At 31.3% G+C, this 15,515-nt stretch overlaps 1 protein-coding gene across 2 annotated transcripts in view; it reads right to left on the bottom strand.

The window, feature by feature from the left end:
- Window positions 1-15,515, bottom strand: part of CDase (neutral ceramidase) — a 307,463-nt gene that overhangs the window by 144,753 nt on the left and 147,195 nt on the right. For both annotated transcript variants that reach the window (XM_075373680.1, XM_075373672.1), the window contains exons 7-8: window positions 10,376-10,585; window positions 8,224-8,343 (exon numbers count right to left, since the gene is read on the bottom strand). In XM_075373680.1, coding sequence (XP_075229795.1) covers window positions 8,224-8,343; window positions 10,376-10,585 — 330 coding nt within the window. The remainder of the gene's footprint in view (window positions 1-8,223; window positions 8,344-10,375; window positions 10,586-15,515) is intronic.

Raw genomic sequence — 15,515 nt, 5'->3', positions numbered from 1 at the left:
ACGCTGTAATTCTCGACTTCCAAATCAGCTGATTTGCGAAGACGCGTTAACCAGTAGACCAACTCGGTGGGTTGCTGCTCTTCACCCTAGGAAGGATGGGCTCATTCGAGTGGTTGCATTTAAAACTGCTACCTCTACTCTTACAAGACCTATCTCAAAGCTTGCTCTCCTGCCCATCTGCCTTCAACCCGGATAACACTAATAAAAATTCTCTGTGCCGACAGAAAATCGTCAACAACTCCATTGCTGACTGCCGGGGGAGAATGTTCAGTTTTGGTCAAGGTCGCAGACATAACGTTGTTCGAGAAACCACAGTTTTGCTGATTTCGCATTAAACGGACTGGGTTTATCAACAAATCAGTGAATGGTGTTATAAACAACATAACACAAGTTGTTTATTATTATTATTATTCTGAGCTGTGAACGAATGTCGTCACCAGCTGTCGCCAGTCTGCTCTGTGTGTGCTTTGGGCGTGCTAGTCTCGGTGTTGTGATCATTGTTTTTTTGTTTTTGACAATATATCGTCGCATGAAACTCTTTACAAAATTTAAATTTTACAAAGACTTTATTTAATTTTTACTTATTGCTCGCGGCTGTTTCCGTATTGTCGGATATAATATAAACTACTAAAATTACATTATTGTTTTAAGTAAATATGTGCTCGGTAGGACTGAAATTGCTATGTTTTTTTTCTGCTGTAAGTTATTTATGTGTTTGAATTCTCATTCTCTTTTTTATATTGTGAAGTAAGTAATGTATATTCACTTATTCTAAATTAAGTATTCTGGTATAATTATAAATTTAATTAACTTTAATGTTGAAGTGCTGTTTAATTTTTTATTTTCAATAATTCGTAATCACTACCCAATACACACCATCAGATCCTCTCAGAACATTTGTAATGTTTTATTAAATTTATTTTTTTTCATTTGCATATATAGAATGGCGATTCTTTCACTATTGGTGTTGCTCTTTTTATTGACATTATTACTCAATTACAGAGGCTGTGAATAGAAAAAAAAAATTTTTACATCGTCAATAAAATATTAATTTTAAATAATTTTACTTTATATATAGACTAAAGTAAAAATGTCTAATATTTTCGATAAATTGAATAGTTTAAATTATTGTAACAATATTAAAAAGATTAATGAAATGATGCAAAATAAGAGTTATCGAGTTCAAAAAGTAGAGTTTATAAAACCAAAAAAATTATTGCTGCAATTGAAGGATTTGGAAAAATATTTTTACCGCAAAGGTTCAATGATCATACACTGTCAGATTTGAATGAAATTAACAGTTCTAAAGACGTTTATATAATATACATGGGTATGAGAAAAACGGGTATTGGTCATAATTACCATGATGTAGAATTTACTTGTGGTATTGATGTTGCATATTAAATTTTTATTTTTTTCAATAAATATTCATCAATTTCTTATCCCCATATGGGAGTGTATCTATAAGGTTTTCCAATACGAATCTTTTGTCGTCATATGCAGAGAGCGCTTTTTTACACTGATCAATCGAGTATATTTGGTGGTTAAAGCTACGTGATGATTTCGAGGTGGAATACGAAATGTTTCTATTGAATAAACAGTCTTTATAAAGCTCGTGATTTAATACGTTTAAATTGTAATCTTTGTCGAATATACGAGAACCTTTTTTAATTCCCTTGCCCGTATTCTTTTGTTGTAAAGCTTCCTATCTATATCCTCAAATCATTGAATACATTTTTGCTCTTAACCCGACAAATTCATAGATTGGTTTTCCACCCATTTCATCTTTTAAAAGTCCTATATCATAACCGTGAACATTTCCATCTTTTTGATTCAATCGTTTAGGTGTGTCAAAATGTTCCTGTTTTGTTGGCACTATTGAGTATAATAACGAATCTGTATCTGTTATTAGCAGTTTTATGTTTTCATGACCATATTTAGGTAAAAAATGGTTATAATGGTAATCGTACATTATTAGTTTTGCCAAATTCGTCACTGTTAAACCTACACATATGGGTTTGTTTAAATATTTTTTTCAACATTGTTATTCCAACCACATTGCTTCCATAAATGTAATAATGTTTTACTCTCGGGCTGGCGTTTAATTTAAAAAATTTTTAATTTATTGTTGATTAATCGCATATCGATTCGCTTTCTTACATTTTCAATAGTTTTACCATAAACATTGTTGATTAATAATTTATAGACTTTTTTCAATCGGCTCTTTTGTGCGACACCGTTCAAAGAAATTTTCCAAATGTAATTTTTCAACCACGGAAATTGCCTAAAACTGACGGCTCTGTGTATTTTCGTCATCACCATTCCCTGTTGAAGATACAATTTTAACGTTCTATAATGTAAGACGTATTTGTGTTATCTTGCAAAGTCCACAATAGTTTTTTACACGATGCTCGTTTTTTATCCGAAAGAAATGGAGAAAGCATATTATTGGCAATGGATTTTTTCTCTGGTGCAAGTGGATAATCTCTATGTGTTTCATGCAAGTGAAACACATAGACACATGCAAGTGAAACACATTTCCTCGTTGTCTTACATTTTCCACATTTGTAAACAAATATTCGAGATCATTTTCATTACACCAACTGAATCCATCTACTGGCAACGGTTCCATCATACATTTTCCATAAAGAGATCGGACATCATAATATTTAATTAATTTCTTCGGTTTATTTTCATCATAGTTGTCTATATTGGGATCGCTTGCCAGTGCATAACGGTTGGGAATCATCGACACCCCGCCACGGATGCCTTTTTCAAAAAACAAAACATATCGGGGTCTGTAACAAGTTCCAATTGTACTTTTGTTGCCTTGAGTGCTGCAAACCATGATAAATGTGGAGCCGATATATAATGACAGGGATCCAAATTGTTTGTGTGAATCATTTTATTCCAAAAAATTTCAAATACATCAGCCATAACGTCCAATTTCATATAGAAATCATGATATTCACCAAGCGTCTCAATTTTAAAACTATTCCAAACATTTTGTGCATGACTATAATCATATTCAGAGATGTTTTCTCTCTTTAAATCATCATAAAACGCTTCGATGGGTGGTAATTGTCTTTCATTGAAAACAAATGTCGATGAAATATATGTATAGGGATAAACACCTTTTCGACAGATCAACATATTAAACAACTCTATTTGTTTTTTTCTTTTCTTCGCAATTTCTTTGTATATTTTCTTTAAATAATTTATGTTGTTATAAAAAACCTTTTCTTATTCTTACCAAATAAATGACAATGATCAAATAAACTTTGCACCAATTCATCTAAGCTATAATATAGAAATTGGTACGAATCTATAAATCGGTATGATATTTCATTCTTGAGTGTTATTGATACAAGTTTTGCACTGTTTGCAATACAATAAATTCCAAACTTATCCTTCCATTCATTCAGCGCCACTGCAATATGATGTGAATCGTAACCGCGTAAATTATGAAATACAACTGGAATAAATGTTGCGTGTTTACAATTTAAATTGAAATTTTCATGGGCTGGCCAAATAAATTTACCACTTGTATGTGAATCTCCACATATAACACGTTTTGTATTTTTTTCAAATTTTTTTTAATCTTTTTCCCTCATAATACACTCTTTATTACTTGACAATTCCATTTTGAAATATTCACATTTATTACATAAAACAATGAGAAACTTTTCAACTACCATGTCATCATCTGTAGTGGCACTGTATAATTTCGATTCGACAATACGACGGTTTTCGTCGATAATTAAGTAGCAATATCCAGATGGTTTATGGGTATATGTTTTTGATGTATTACTAGTACCCGGTTCGGGGTTTGCAATATGGTTTGGAATTATAAACGATTCGAAATCTGGATATATAACAAACGGCACGGATAATGTTGAAGAATAAATAGTCTTTAAACGATACTTCATTTCCTCGTCTACGATTCTCTCCTTCACCAATCCATTCCTTTGTCATTGTAATTCTCTGAACCTTTCCTTGTTTACAATCTTCAATATGTTTTGCAAGCTTTTCTTTAGCTTCGCTTTCACGTGACCAAGATTTAAAACAATGCAAACAATAGGGAAAATATTATCCTTTTCTAGGACATTTATTATTACTACTTAACATCCTTGATAAACCATTATAGTCGTTTGTCATATTTATTAGAGTATAATGGGAGCGAATTAATTTCACATCGGTTAATAATAAAAACCAAACGACAATTTTTCGATTATTATTCACACGTTTTATAAATACATCATTAGGATTAAACGATTCTTTGTCATCTTCGATATCATAACACAAGACATTTACACCAATATTTGGGTTTTGCGCTTCAAATTTATCAATATATTTAACAGAAACAGGATATTCTATTCCTTTCATGTTTAATCGATTTTCAGATTGTTTATAGGATGAAACACGACATGTGTTATTTTTGTTGGGAAATAGATGTGCTAGAATTGACCATAAAAAAACATTTTTCATCAACATTTTGTACATTTATAATAGCGTATTTTTTAATAGAGCTTTTGGTGTTTGTAAATATGTACTATTACCACGATATAATGGATCGAATTCTGATATTGAGAGATCCAAGACTAATATTTTATTCATAGCTCATCCACTTCCCATTTGAATAAATCTTTCAAAAGATTCGTTAATTTTTTCATAGGGTTATTATAAGTGTTGTTCATTCAAAACGGTTGGATTTTCACGTCTATTCAAAGCAAATCGAGTGCTGCTGTGCAAGTTAACTTTACAAAACTCACATTTATCACTCACACACTTTCCAACTCTACAACCACGACTAAATAATATTTAATATTGTCTCCTTTATATTTTTCAACTTGTAATCTTATAGCGTTAAATACCACATTTTTCATATCCAATAAAAATTCATAAATATCTACAAAATTTTTTTCACCAACATTCCATTGTTTTGTTAAAGAACCACCTAATGCTTGTTTTGTATCTAATATTTGAATATGCAACATCAATTCAGAAACAAATATTTCTTTATTTAGTTTGTGTTTCATTTCAAAATACTGTTCAATTAAATCATCAAAAGCGCTTTCAATAAACAACTTATTTCCCACGAAAAGTTTTATTTTTTCCAATTTGATTGATTTATAAAAGTTTTTTCCAAAAAAGTAAACAAATCTTTATTATATTCACACATTAATTGTATATTAAATGGATTAGAAATTTATTTTTTATACAATTGTTCAATATCACCATTTATATTGTGTAAAAATGTAATTAAATCATACTTGATGGACAGATTTTTGTAACAAAATACTAATTTACTGGCATTGTCAATTTGTTCAAAATTCCTGCTCTTATTATAATGAAAATAAGTTTAATAATGATGTGTTACTGTTGTTATGCTGGCACAATCACGCTTTAGCTGAAAGTAATGATGTCCAATTATAAAAATGAATTTAAACGTGATTAAAACTGTTAACCGAACACATTTTCATTTTATTTCAGCATCAGTTTCAAAAAATGTTGTAAAAACAGCGTAACTCGAGAACGGCTGGACTTGGGTGGATGAAACCACCGGCAATCAATTCAAAAAGTTGGGAAGTACCCTTTCGATTAAGTCTTTCAAAATCGCGTTAAACATGGGCTAGGACGCACCGTTTTCGAGTTACACCCTCTTTTTTAATTTTAAAATTGTTGGATTTTTGTAGTAAATAGTCGCTTTGGTGGTGAGAATTTAACTGGAAAGTGGCGGTCGATCTCGCGAAAAGAGTCCTGAGGTTCTCGACCAATCAGCGCTCGTGAAAAGAAACCTCAGGTTCGGCTGTAAAGTGGTGGGGGTAAATTACAGCCGAACCTGAGCTTTCTAAACTACTGTTTTGAAACTTTCAAATAAGTTTTCAATCTTGGTTATTTTTTTCTAAATGTAACTGCTGCAGTCTCTCAAAAGAGAAAACCAGTATGACGGCCAATATGATATTTTATATATTTTTAATGACACAAATAGATTTATAATGCTCTGGGTTGTAGATTTTAAGTGTTATAAAACTTTCAAAGGAAAAATTTATATTTTATTAAAGTTACTGAAATAAAATAATGAAAAATTACGTAACTATACAATGGTGATACAATAATGAAGCTTAGGTTCATCGTTTACGTACGTGGTTCCAAATGGATATCTGGTGTAGTTTCTACAAATTTAAAGTTGCAAATTTAAGGAAAAATATATATGAGTAAACTAATTTTAAAATTATTTTTTCTACCGAAAACTGGCAAAAAATTTGGAGTTACCAAAACAGTTAAGTTGACTGCTAAATTGGAAACACTAAAGTGAACTGAAAAATTCCAGTACCGCAAGTGTTCATTAATTAACTAGTTTAAGTTTCCATTTAAACATTTTTGTACTTAAAGTTTTAGAGGTTAACGGTATTATCACTCTGTATTATAATTCCTTAAATTTCATCGGCCTTTAAATAATGTTTGATACATATATGGGATTCGTTACCTATATAATGAGGAAAATAAAAATTAAACATTTTAAACGCTTTCACAAACACCAAATTATGCGAAATACGCAGACCAAATAAAACTGATATCGCTATGTTAATTACACTACCCTGCTATACAAATAATGCACGGAATTTTCGATATTCAATAATAACTCACACCACTCTATATTTCCCTTTATAATTTGAAAACAACTGATCCCATAAATAACGCACTTTTAAAGTACAACGAGTATCCGGGACAACATTTACATTTACCCATAACAAATCAAACAACCCATGTTTTTTTCCTCTAAATTATAAGTTAGTAGTTAAATTTAAGAAAATATTTACTTGGAAAAGAAAAATATCCAGATCTTTTTGTTAGTTAAGAATATACCACTTTCAGTAAAATTTAAATTGATATTTTAAATTTAATTACAAAATGGTAATAGAAGACCGTAATTTCCTCGTCTCAGCCGGGTATATATAATTAGTCTGAAAAATATAAATTCAAGTTAATACAAACTCGTTATAATCATAAATTAATCACATTTTCTTATTATATCATCACGTTTACAATTCACCATTCTTTTTCCTCAAACAGAATAAGTGTTCTTTCTTAATCCACGGGCTTACCCTCGATTATTTGAAGAGCAAAAAATTTGTAAACAATACACAATAATATATAAATTAATTTATATTATTTAAATACGTATAACATATAATGCATAGAGTCTCACATCATAAGTACTGAAACATCAAAACAGCTTAACATAAGAGAAATTCTCATACAGATCATCTTTGATTTAATTTCTGGGGTTTTAAATAGTTAGACATGTATGATTGATTTTTATTCACATAAAAGTCAAGAATTTTCTTCAACAATATTGAAATTTGTGATAATTTAATGACCGTTCTATTATCCTGCGTTATATTCCCTACACCCTTTCTTAACGATCAACTCAAGTTGAAACCACATAACAATGTTAACAATTAACATTAACAGTTAAATACGTCTCGACGATCAACTACACTGTGTTCAGCAAATCTGAGTAACACAAAAACTTGTTCCAATCATTTCAACATTTTGTTACCTGTAGTAGTAAACAATAAAAACTTATTTTCTATATTTTCCTCGCCCATAAATGTGTGGAAAAATTTATATTTTTATATTATCTAATCTAATTTAATTATATTAAATTAGAGATTAGATTTATTTATCGACGCTTATTTGCAAATTAATCAGGAGACTTTATTTATTTTAATGCAAGTACATTTCGAATCTGATGAGAAAGAAAAGAAATGTGAATATTTTGTTGAAAGTTCCTTTAGAGTTATTTTAAGAGTTATTTATCCATTCACTCAATGAAATTTTCCGTTTTTATTATTGTTTTTAAAAAGAAATGATAAACACAATGTTGTAAAAATTTCTTCATTTGACTTATTACCGTGAGTAAAATATTCAATAAGTAATAAAATACATTGTAAATTATGAAATTATATGAATGATATTTCTAAATACGTTATTACAGCTTGTTTCTGTTCTCAACACCAAAACATAAAATATATTGTTAGCAAATGAATACCATTTATCAAGTTACACTAATAAAATAACTTTATTGAAAATAAATTATGTCGTTGTTGCAGGGTAAGAAAAGTTTAACATTTTTTATTACTGTAAATAGACTAATCATTAATTTTAACACCAGGTAAAACATGAAACAGTATAGAAATATAACAAAAAATATACCTTAATCTTAGCTCCAGATTTTTTATCGGCTACTGTAGCAGTCATTTGTGACATATCAGCATATTGATGTAAAACACGGATTGATCCTTTTATTTCTTCTCTATCGTCGTTCCAAGTATCCTGTAAGTATTAATGAATTATAAGGCGCAAAAGCTGTTGTAAAAGAAAAGAGTAAAAAAAAAACAAACCTGTGTATATTTTACAGTTAGTTCTGCCATTATTTACTTTTTTTTCCACATGTATTTAATTTCATTCTTAATAAAATTTAATGACCAACACTAGATCCTTCGATCACGAAAGGTGGTATAAGTAAAGTTTTGTAATAATTTTTTTTGGATTAATCTAAAAGAATAGTTAAGAAACAAAAACACAACTTGCAAGGAAAATTAAAGTAAGGAGGTTAATAAGAAACAGCTGTAAGCAGATAGAGGAGAAAGCGTTATAAATCAAAACCAATGGAAATTTACAATTTATGAATCCATTTCAGATATCAATCCTGTTTATTACATATTAGAAAAGTGGTTGTAAACTACGTAATTTTATATAGAATTTATAAAGTAGGTAAATAAATAAACAGCTATTTTCAAAATCTGAAAAAACTTATCTTAGAATTTTATCCTTTTTTCAGCTAAGCACCATTTCATCGGAATTCCAATCATCACAAATATTTAAAAAACTGTATCAAATATTTTAGATATTAATACACATTTAAAACAATGTTATCTTATTATTAACGAAGGATACAAAAAAAGAATATTGGGGTTTAAAGCTATTTTAAACCTTAACTTACAGTAAGGAATCATAAATAAAATGAAGGAGTTTTTCCTAAAAAGCGTTCAATGTGAATACCTTTATCACGCGGCATACATCCATCCTGCAACAGAGTTCGTCTAATACTTAAACCGGCATGTCTGGAGTAATGGAAGATAGACGATAGATGTTTCAATTCTGTGCTTCAAATAGGTTGCGGAGGCACATATACAAGGTCCTTAGACAAACCCTCCTAAAGGAAAAAACACATTGGGGTCAGATCTGGTGACCTTGGAGCCATCGCAAAACAAGCTCTGTCATCGGGTCTATTCCGACCTATCCAGCCGTTGGAGAAAACGTTATTGAACCAGTTTCGTTCAGAGTAATACTAGTAAGCAGGCAAACCATATTTTTCCCAAATTATATACTCTAGTCCATCTTGAAGTTAAGGACAGAGCCATGTACGCAACGTATCCAAATTAACAATTCCTCTTACACTTCTTCAGTGATAAAGAATGGACCGTAAACTTGCCGTTGGGACATCGTAAAGAAGACATTTAATTTTGGCGAGTCTCTTTCGCCAAATTGTAAGATTTCATGGGGAATTTTTGACCACTACATATAGATATCAAGTGCGTTTAAACTGATTATGCTACCAATAAATGTTATAGTTACTCAGAAGGTCACAATTAAACTTTCTACGGAACGCACGTTGAACTATAACTACAGATTCACATTTAGCAAACTGCAAAACATAGAAGCCTTTCTGTTCAGGAGTCGCCGTTTTTGCTAGTAGAGATATAAAGCAGAAAGATAAGGGATTCAATCTACGACCATGCGTACAAATAAAACTGTACTTTTATCTCTTTGATTCTGTTCTTAATTCAAAAGTGTATACTTCATTCAGTAAACATTATAATAGATTAAAACCCCAATAACTTTTTTTTGTACACCCCTGTAATTAAAGGAGTATTCTGAAGAAAATATTGTCTTAGGAGTACAAAGATGTTGGTCGATACAAAATACATATCTCAGGCTTATAACAAACACTTATGATAGGATTAAGGGCCCCTTTAAAAGATCAAACACTTTCATGTTAATTTTAACTGTGTAAAAAAATAAAAAAATAATAATAAAATAAGTGACTGGTGGTTTACTACTAAATTATCGCTGCTTAAGTAGTAAAAGATTTAAAAATATCTAAAAATTATAAATGTTACAATTTATTTATTATACAATAAAATTAAAAATAATAAATTCTATTTTTTTAGTCTCAAATACTTTTTATTGTGAAACCATTTCGTTAAATTATTTAAAATTTAACCGCATAATTTTCAAACAAAATATTTACTTTTTTATTTCTCGAATTAGGTATTATTAAATAAAACAATAAAATACTTACCCAAGCAGTGTTAAAGATTTTTTCAGCGATAATTCGCGTACTTTCGAACATATCATTACCAGGTCCCTTAGAAACACAACGCTCATCCCTTTCAGGACAGGAACTAGTTAAATCATCACATGGAGTGCCAGAAAACTGACATCGAGGGCCATCAACGTTTGGTGAAACATCGCCAAGATTACTAGAAGCAAATCCTGCAACAAATTCACCCTGAAAAAAATGCATACTTTGCCGATCAATGTATTTTAAAATATCTTTCTAATTTAAAATTAATTTTCATTTAATAAAAATTCCTGTCAATAGAATACTTCATTAAAATCACTGAATGAAGTGTAAAAAAAGAGTTTTTTGCAGTTGTTTTTTTTTTTAACATTTTATAACAATAACAATTTATAGCGTTTCAATTAAGAAAAAAATTGAAGGATTTAAGATAAAAACGGCTTTATAAATCCACTGTAGTAAAACACAGGAAAAATATTTATTTTTCGACTTGATTTAGTTGTATTGGAAAGACGCTTTCTTTTACCGTCAGTTTGTATTAATATTTCCTAATTAAGTAATGTTTAGAAAAAGATCATTAAATTTAATACATAAAAGATCAGATAACACTGGTCAAACATTAAAGGGATTAAGTCAAAAGCAAAACATACCGTGGTGTACCCTAATTTGCAGTTGCAAGACTAGTTCCACACTGCGAAGAATTGCCCACACCAAAGCCTCCAGAACATGTGACATTAAATGAAGAAAGCTCAGAATCTGATGGAAGTAAGAAAGAAAAAGAAGCAGAATCTGGTGATACAACTTTTGAACAAAGCAGTTCTGAGCCTCATTTACTGACTCAAGAAAATCTTAACGATCTCATACGAGATTTAATGTTATCAAAAAAAAATTTGAAACGCTTGCTTCCCGACTAAAAGGGTGGAATCTTCTTCAAAAGAATAAAAAGATATGTACTTAACGTAATCATCATTCTAAATTTAAAGACTATTCGTCTAAAGAAAATGGCTTAGTGTTCTGTAATGACATTTCTTCTCTTATGGAAATACTTTGTAATGAACATAACCCAACAGAATGGCGCTTCCTCTAAAGTTGATTTCTCTAAAGTCAGTTCAAAAGCTGTGCTTCCGCATGATGGCAATAAATTCCCATCAGTATTTGTGGCTCACTATGTTAGTATGAAAGAAACATATGAAAACTTTAAATTTATATTGGAACAGCTTAAATATGCTGTATATGAATGGAATATTTGTGGTGATTTAAAGGTAATTACACTTATTCTTGGTCTGCAGATTGGTTACACAAAGTACTGTTGGTTTTATATGAATGCGATAGTAGAGACAGAAAAACCATTTCATTAGAAAAGAATGGCCAAAACGCGTATCACTCATTCCTGAACAGAAAAATGTGAAACATGACCCATTATGTAATCCTAAAAATGTGAATCTACCTCCGTTACATATCAAACTAGAATTAATGAAGAATTTCGAGAAGGCCATGGACAATACTTCTGGTTTCATATACTTAAAATAGAAGTTTCATAAAATTAGTGATGCAAAGGTTAAAGAAGGAATGTGAGTCCATAAATACGATAATTAATGTATGATGAAAAGTTTGAGGAACTATCGAATCCACTGGAGAAAGCAGCTAGGCAAGCATTCAAGAATATTACTCAATGTTTTTTTTTTTTTTTTGCGAAATCGATAGGCGGAAAATTACCGTGATATTGCCAACAATAGTATATCTTATAAAAATTTGGGTTGTAATATATTCTTAAAAGTACACTTCCTGCACTCGCACCTACATTTCTTCCCGGAAAATCTTGGTGCAGTGAGCGATGAGCATGGGGAACACTTTCATCAGGAGATTTCAGCTATGGAAAAGAGGTATCAAGGCAAATGGAATCCTAAAAAGCTAGCTAATTATTGTTGGACCATCAAGAGGATTGCTCCACAGGCGAAATATAGCAGGAAATCGTCATTTTTTACTTTCTAGGTTGGTCAAATATTTGAATATTGTGTAGTTAAGAAAGCAGAAAGTATTGCAATGTTTTAAATTATAAATGCTTGTCTCTCAGAAATCTTGCGTGATGGAAGAAAAACCGATATCATATTTGAATTCAGGAGAAAAAAATAATATTCAGAATCGCATATTTTTCTTCCTGAGACAAAAAATAATTCGGTTTTGTTCCCCAGTGTAATATAAGATTATCATTTAACTCACAGAAATCTTGTTGCCGAGATCTTTTTAACGGTCTCTTAAAATTTTCTTTAAATAAATCTGTACAAATTTGATATTACCTTACCGGGAAGTGGCAATTAAAAAAATTTAATATTTCATCCAGGCGTTAAGAAGTTAGATTACTCACAGTTAAAAGATTTACTGCAGACAAGAAAGAGGTTCCTAATTTAAATTGTTTCTTAAAAATCATGGTGTCACTTGTTCAGGTATTATTTTACAAAAAGGTGATATTCATTTTTAGTAAGCCGATATTCATTTAAATTACCGATATTAACTTTGTATTCAGGTGGCAAGAATATCTCAATATCAAACTTCGCAAACAAAATTTTATTGCAAAAATAACTAAATGCAGAGGTTTAAAAATGGGAGTAGAGCCTTAAATATTTATTTATATATATATAGAACTAAGTTAAGTATAACTAATTATAAGTTATGCGGCGTTGCGTCGTAAATTTAATCTACCCAGAAACATCCGTAGTATCTTATACAATAATAACGAAATTTTGAACCGGATGTTTATGTGTTTGCGTAGTACTAGGTTACTGCAAAAAAAATGTAATATTATCATATATATTTTTATGTTAGAAGAGTTTTTGATCATTTTTTCCCTTTACTTTCAATTTTGATTTTTTTGGTTCTATATCTTTAATTTCATTATCCGAGAATGGAGCCTTTTGCACAACCTATTGGAATTAGCTAAGTTTTATATAGTTTCTTTTTTCTATTATTTTAGCTTTTATATTTTAAAAACTCCGTCTGCGATATTAGTTTTGAGTTTTATTTCACTTTTTTGACTTTTGTTTTAATAAATTTTTATTATATGATTTATATTAATTTTAAACCTTATAGGTTTTATTATTTTACAGTTATTTTACCTTTTTATTAAAGAAATTAAAGATAACGCATAGTCGTTTTTCGCTCCCCCCCCAAAAAAAAAATAAAAAATAAAATAACTAAGCAATTGATTTACTTTCAGTATCAACATAATCTAAATTACCAATTCTTATCTCTTTAAGTAGAGTCAGCCAAATTATTTCACTATTTCTACATGACACTATCTAAAAAGAAAAAATTGCATAACTATTCTTTAGGTGAACTGTTTAAATATAAGTCATAATAACTGTACTGATTTATTTCAAAATAATGTAGCGCTACTATTTCACAATATTAAAAATAAACTGACTTCTGAATCATAAAATTTACAATTCTAATATTTTATTTAGTTTCACAACTAAATGTTAAAGCAAAGAGAAAAAATGCTGATTTGCTTAGAATTTCTCTCACCACGACCCCGGTCGCCCTAAAGCATAAGACCGAACGTCTGTGCCGTAAACGGCTACTGAGTCTCGAACAGTTTAGCGATCAGTATTCAAATATAGCTCCTAAAGCTTCCTTAACAGCATGAGCGGACTAAGCGCGGTGCCATACACCACCGGCTTACCAGTTCCAACCGCTCACTTGTCAAATATTTGCTAAAATAGGTAGGCGCACCCTGTCAACTATTAAAAATATATATGACATCCATAATAAAATTTATATCGTCTAGGTAGCAATTCGCTATCACGCCTAGGTAGCTGAATGCCAGCAAGTACCTGTCTACAATTTTATAGCGCTTCGAACCATCATAATTGGCTGGTGGTCAGCTGTACTCAGGGTTAGCTTCCCACGGCATTGCGGTAAAAATCTTTCCTTTAAGTAAACTACGGATGCCGGTTGAACAAAGCAACTACATCTATGAACTCCCACACTGTCTGACAATGCGGCTCTCGCCAAATTGATTCGCCGCTTGTGAGTGGCCAAATTTCCTCTTGAACTCTAAGTTCGTGAGAAACTCTAGGTTCAAATCAGTTGTTGGACCTCCCCGCAGACGCACAGCTCATCAGCTGCCAGGCGGAACCGAAACAGATATTGGTTCAAGTTAGAATGGTAGGTGAGCATCCGGGCACCCGTTGCCCTTAAAAACGAGCTCGAGGCATACCATCCCTCCAGATCCTGTATAAACTTATACAAGGATCTTCCCTTAGTCGTAGCGTCCCATTCCAGCTGGCTTCCATCGTGAGGCTCTGCAGTCTCTTGCGCAGGCGGGAGATGGGCAACTGAACGAAATTTAAATCCGGTGCATTGTGATCACCATTCCGCTCCGATACTGACCCGGTTCGAAATCGCATTCCATCTCAGCCTCCTGGCCTCTTCGCAATCTCCACATATCTGCCCAAACTTTCACCACTAAATCGAGGTTGGAAGAACCTTTCCCAATACGGTGGTTGCCTCGTAGGAGGTTGTTTTATAAACACCAGTGCATACCATTAAGGCTCTACCTTTTTATAATTGAGATAATTGGGTGCGAATTGCGGCATTTTTCCTTGTACTGAGACTATTTTTTTTTTTTTTACCTGCGGGAATACCATTAGGTATAACTTCAGAGGATGAGATGAATGACAAAAATGCCACGCCTGACTGGGATTCGAACCCGGGGCCTCCGGATGAATGGCAGAGACGCTACCACTCGTGCCACGGAGGCCGACACCGAGAGACTACTTAAATGAAAATACATTCACTCTTTTTTATTTTTGGACGGCCACTCAAAAATTTCAAATGGGACCAATTGTTATTTCATTTATCATTTTAGAGAGCCTGGTGAGACTAGAAAAATGTTACAATTAAAACTAAATTATAATAGCCCAATCCTAAATGGCGGCCAAAAATGTGTTTGTTACAGATAACTAGAACTATGTTTGTATCCTGACCTTTAATTTAAATGTTATTTGAGGTATCCCGATTCTCTCTTTTTAAATCTTCTCCAATAAAATAGGCTAACTCAATAAGCCCAAGTTTGGATTCTTACGCCTGAAGTGTTGGTGAAGGGGTTAGGGGTGGCTCAAAAATTTTAAATGGAGCATAC

Source organism: Lycorma delicatula, chromosome 1 (genome assembly GCF_047948215.1).
Source record: "Lycorma delicatula isolate Av1 chromosome 1, ASM4794821v1, whole genome shotgun sequence".
In the NCBI taxonomy this organism is placed as follows: Eukaryota; Metazoa; Arthropoda; class Insecta; order Hemiptera; family Fulgoridae; genus Lycorma; species Lycorma delicatula.
Note: the sequence above shows the minus strand (reverse complement) of the source record. Positions and strands in the feature narration are given on the sequence as shown.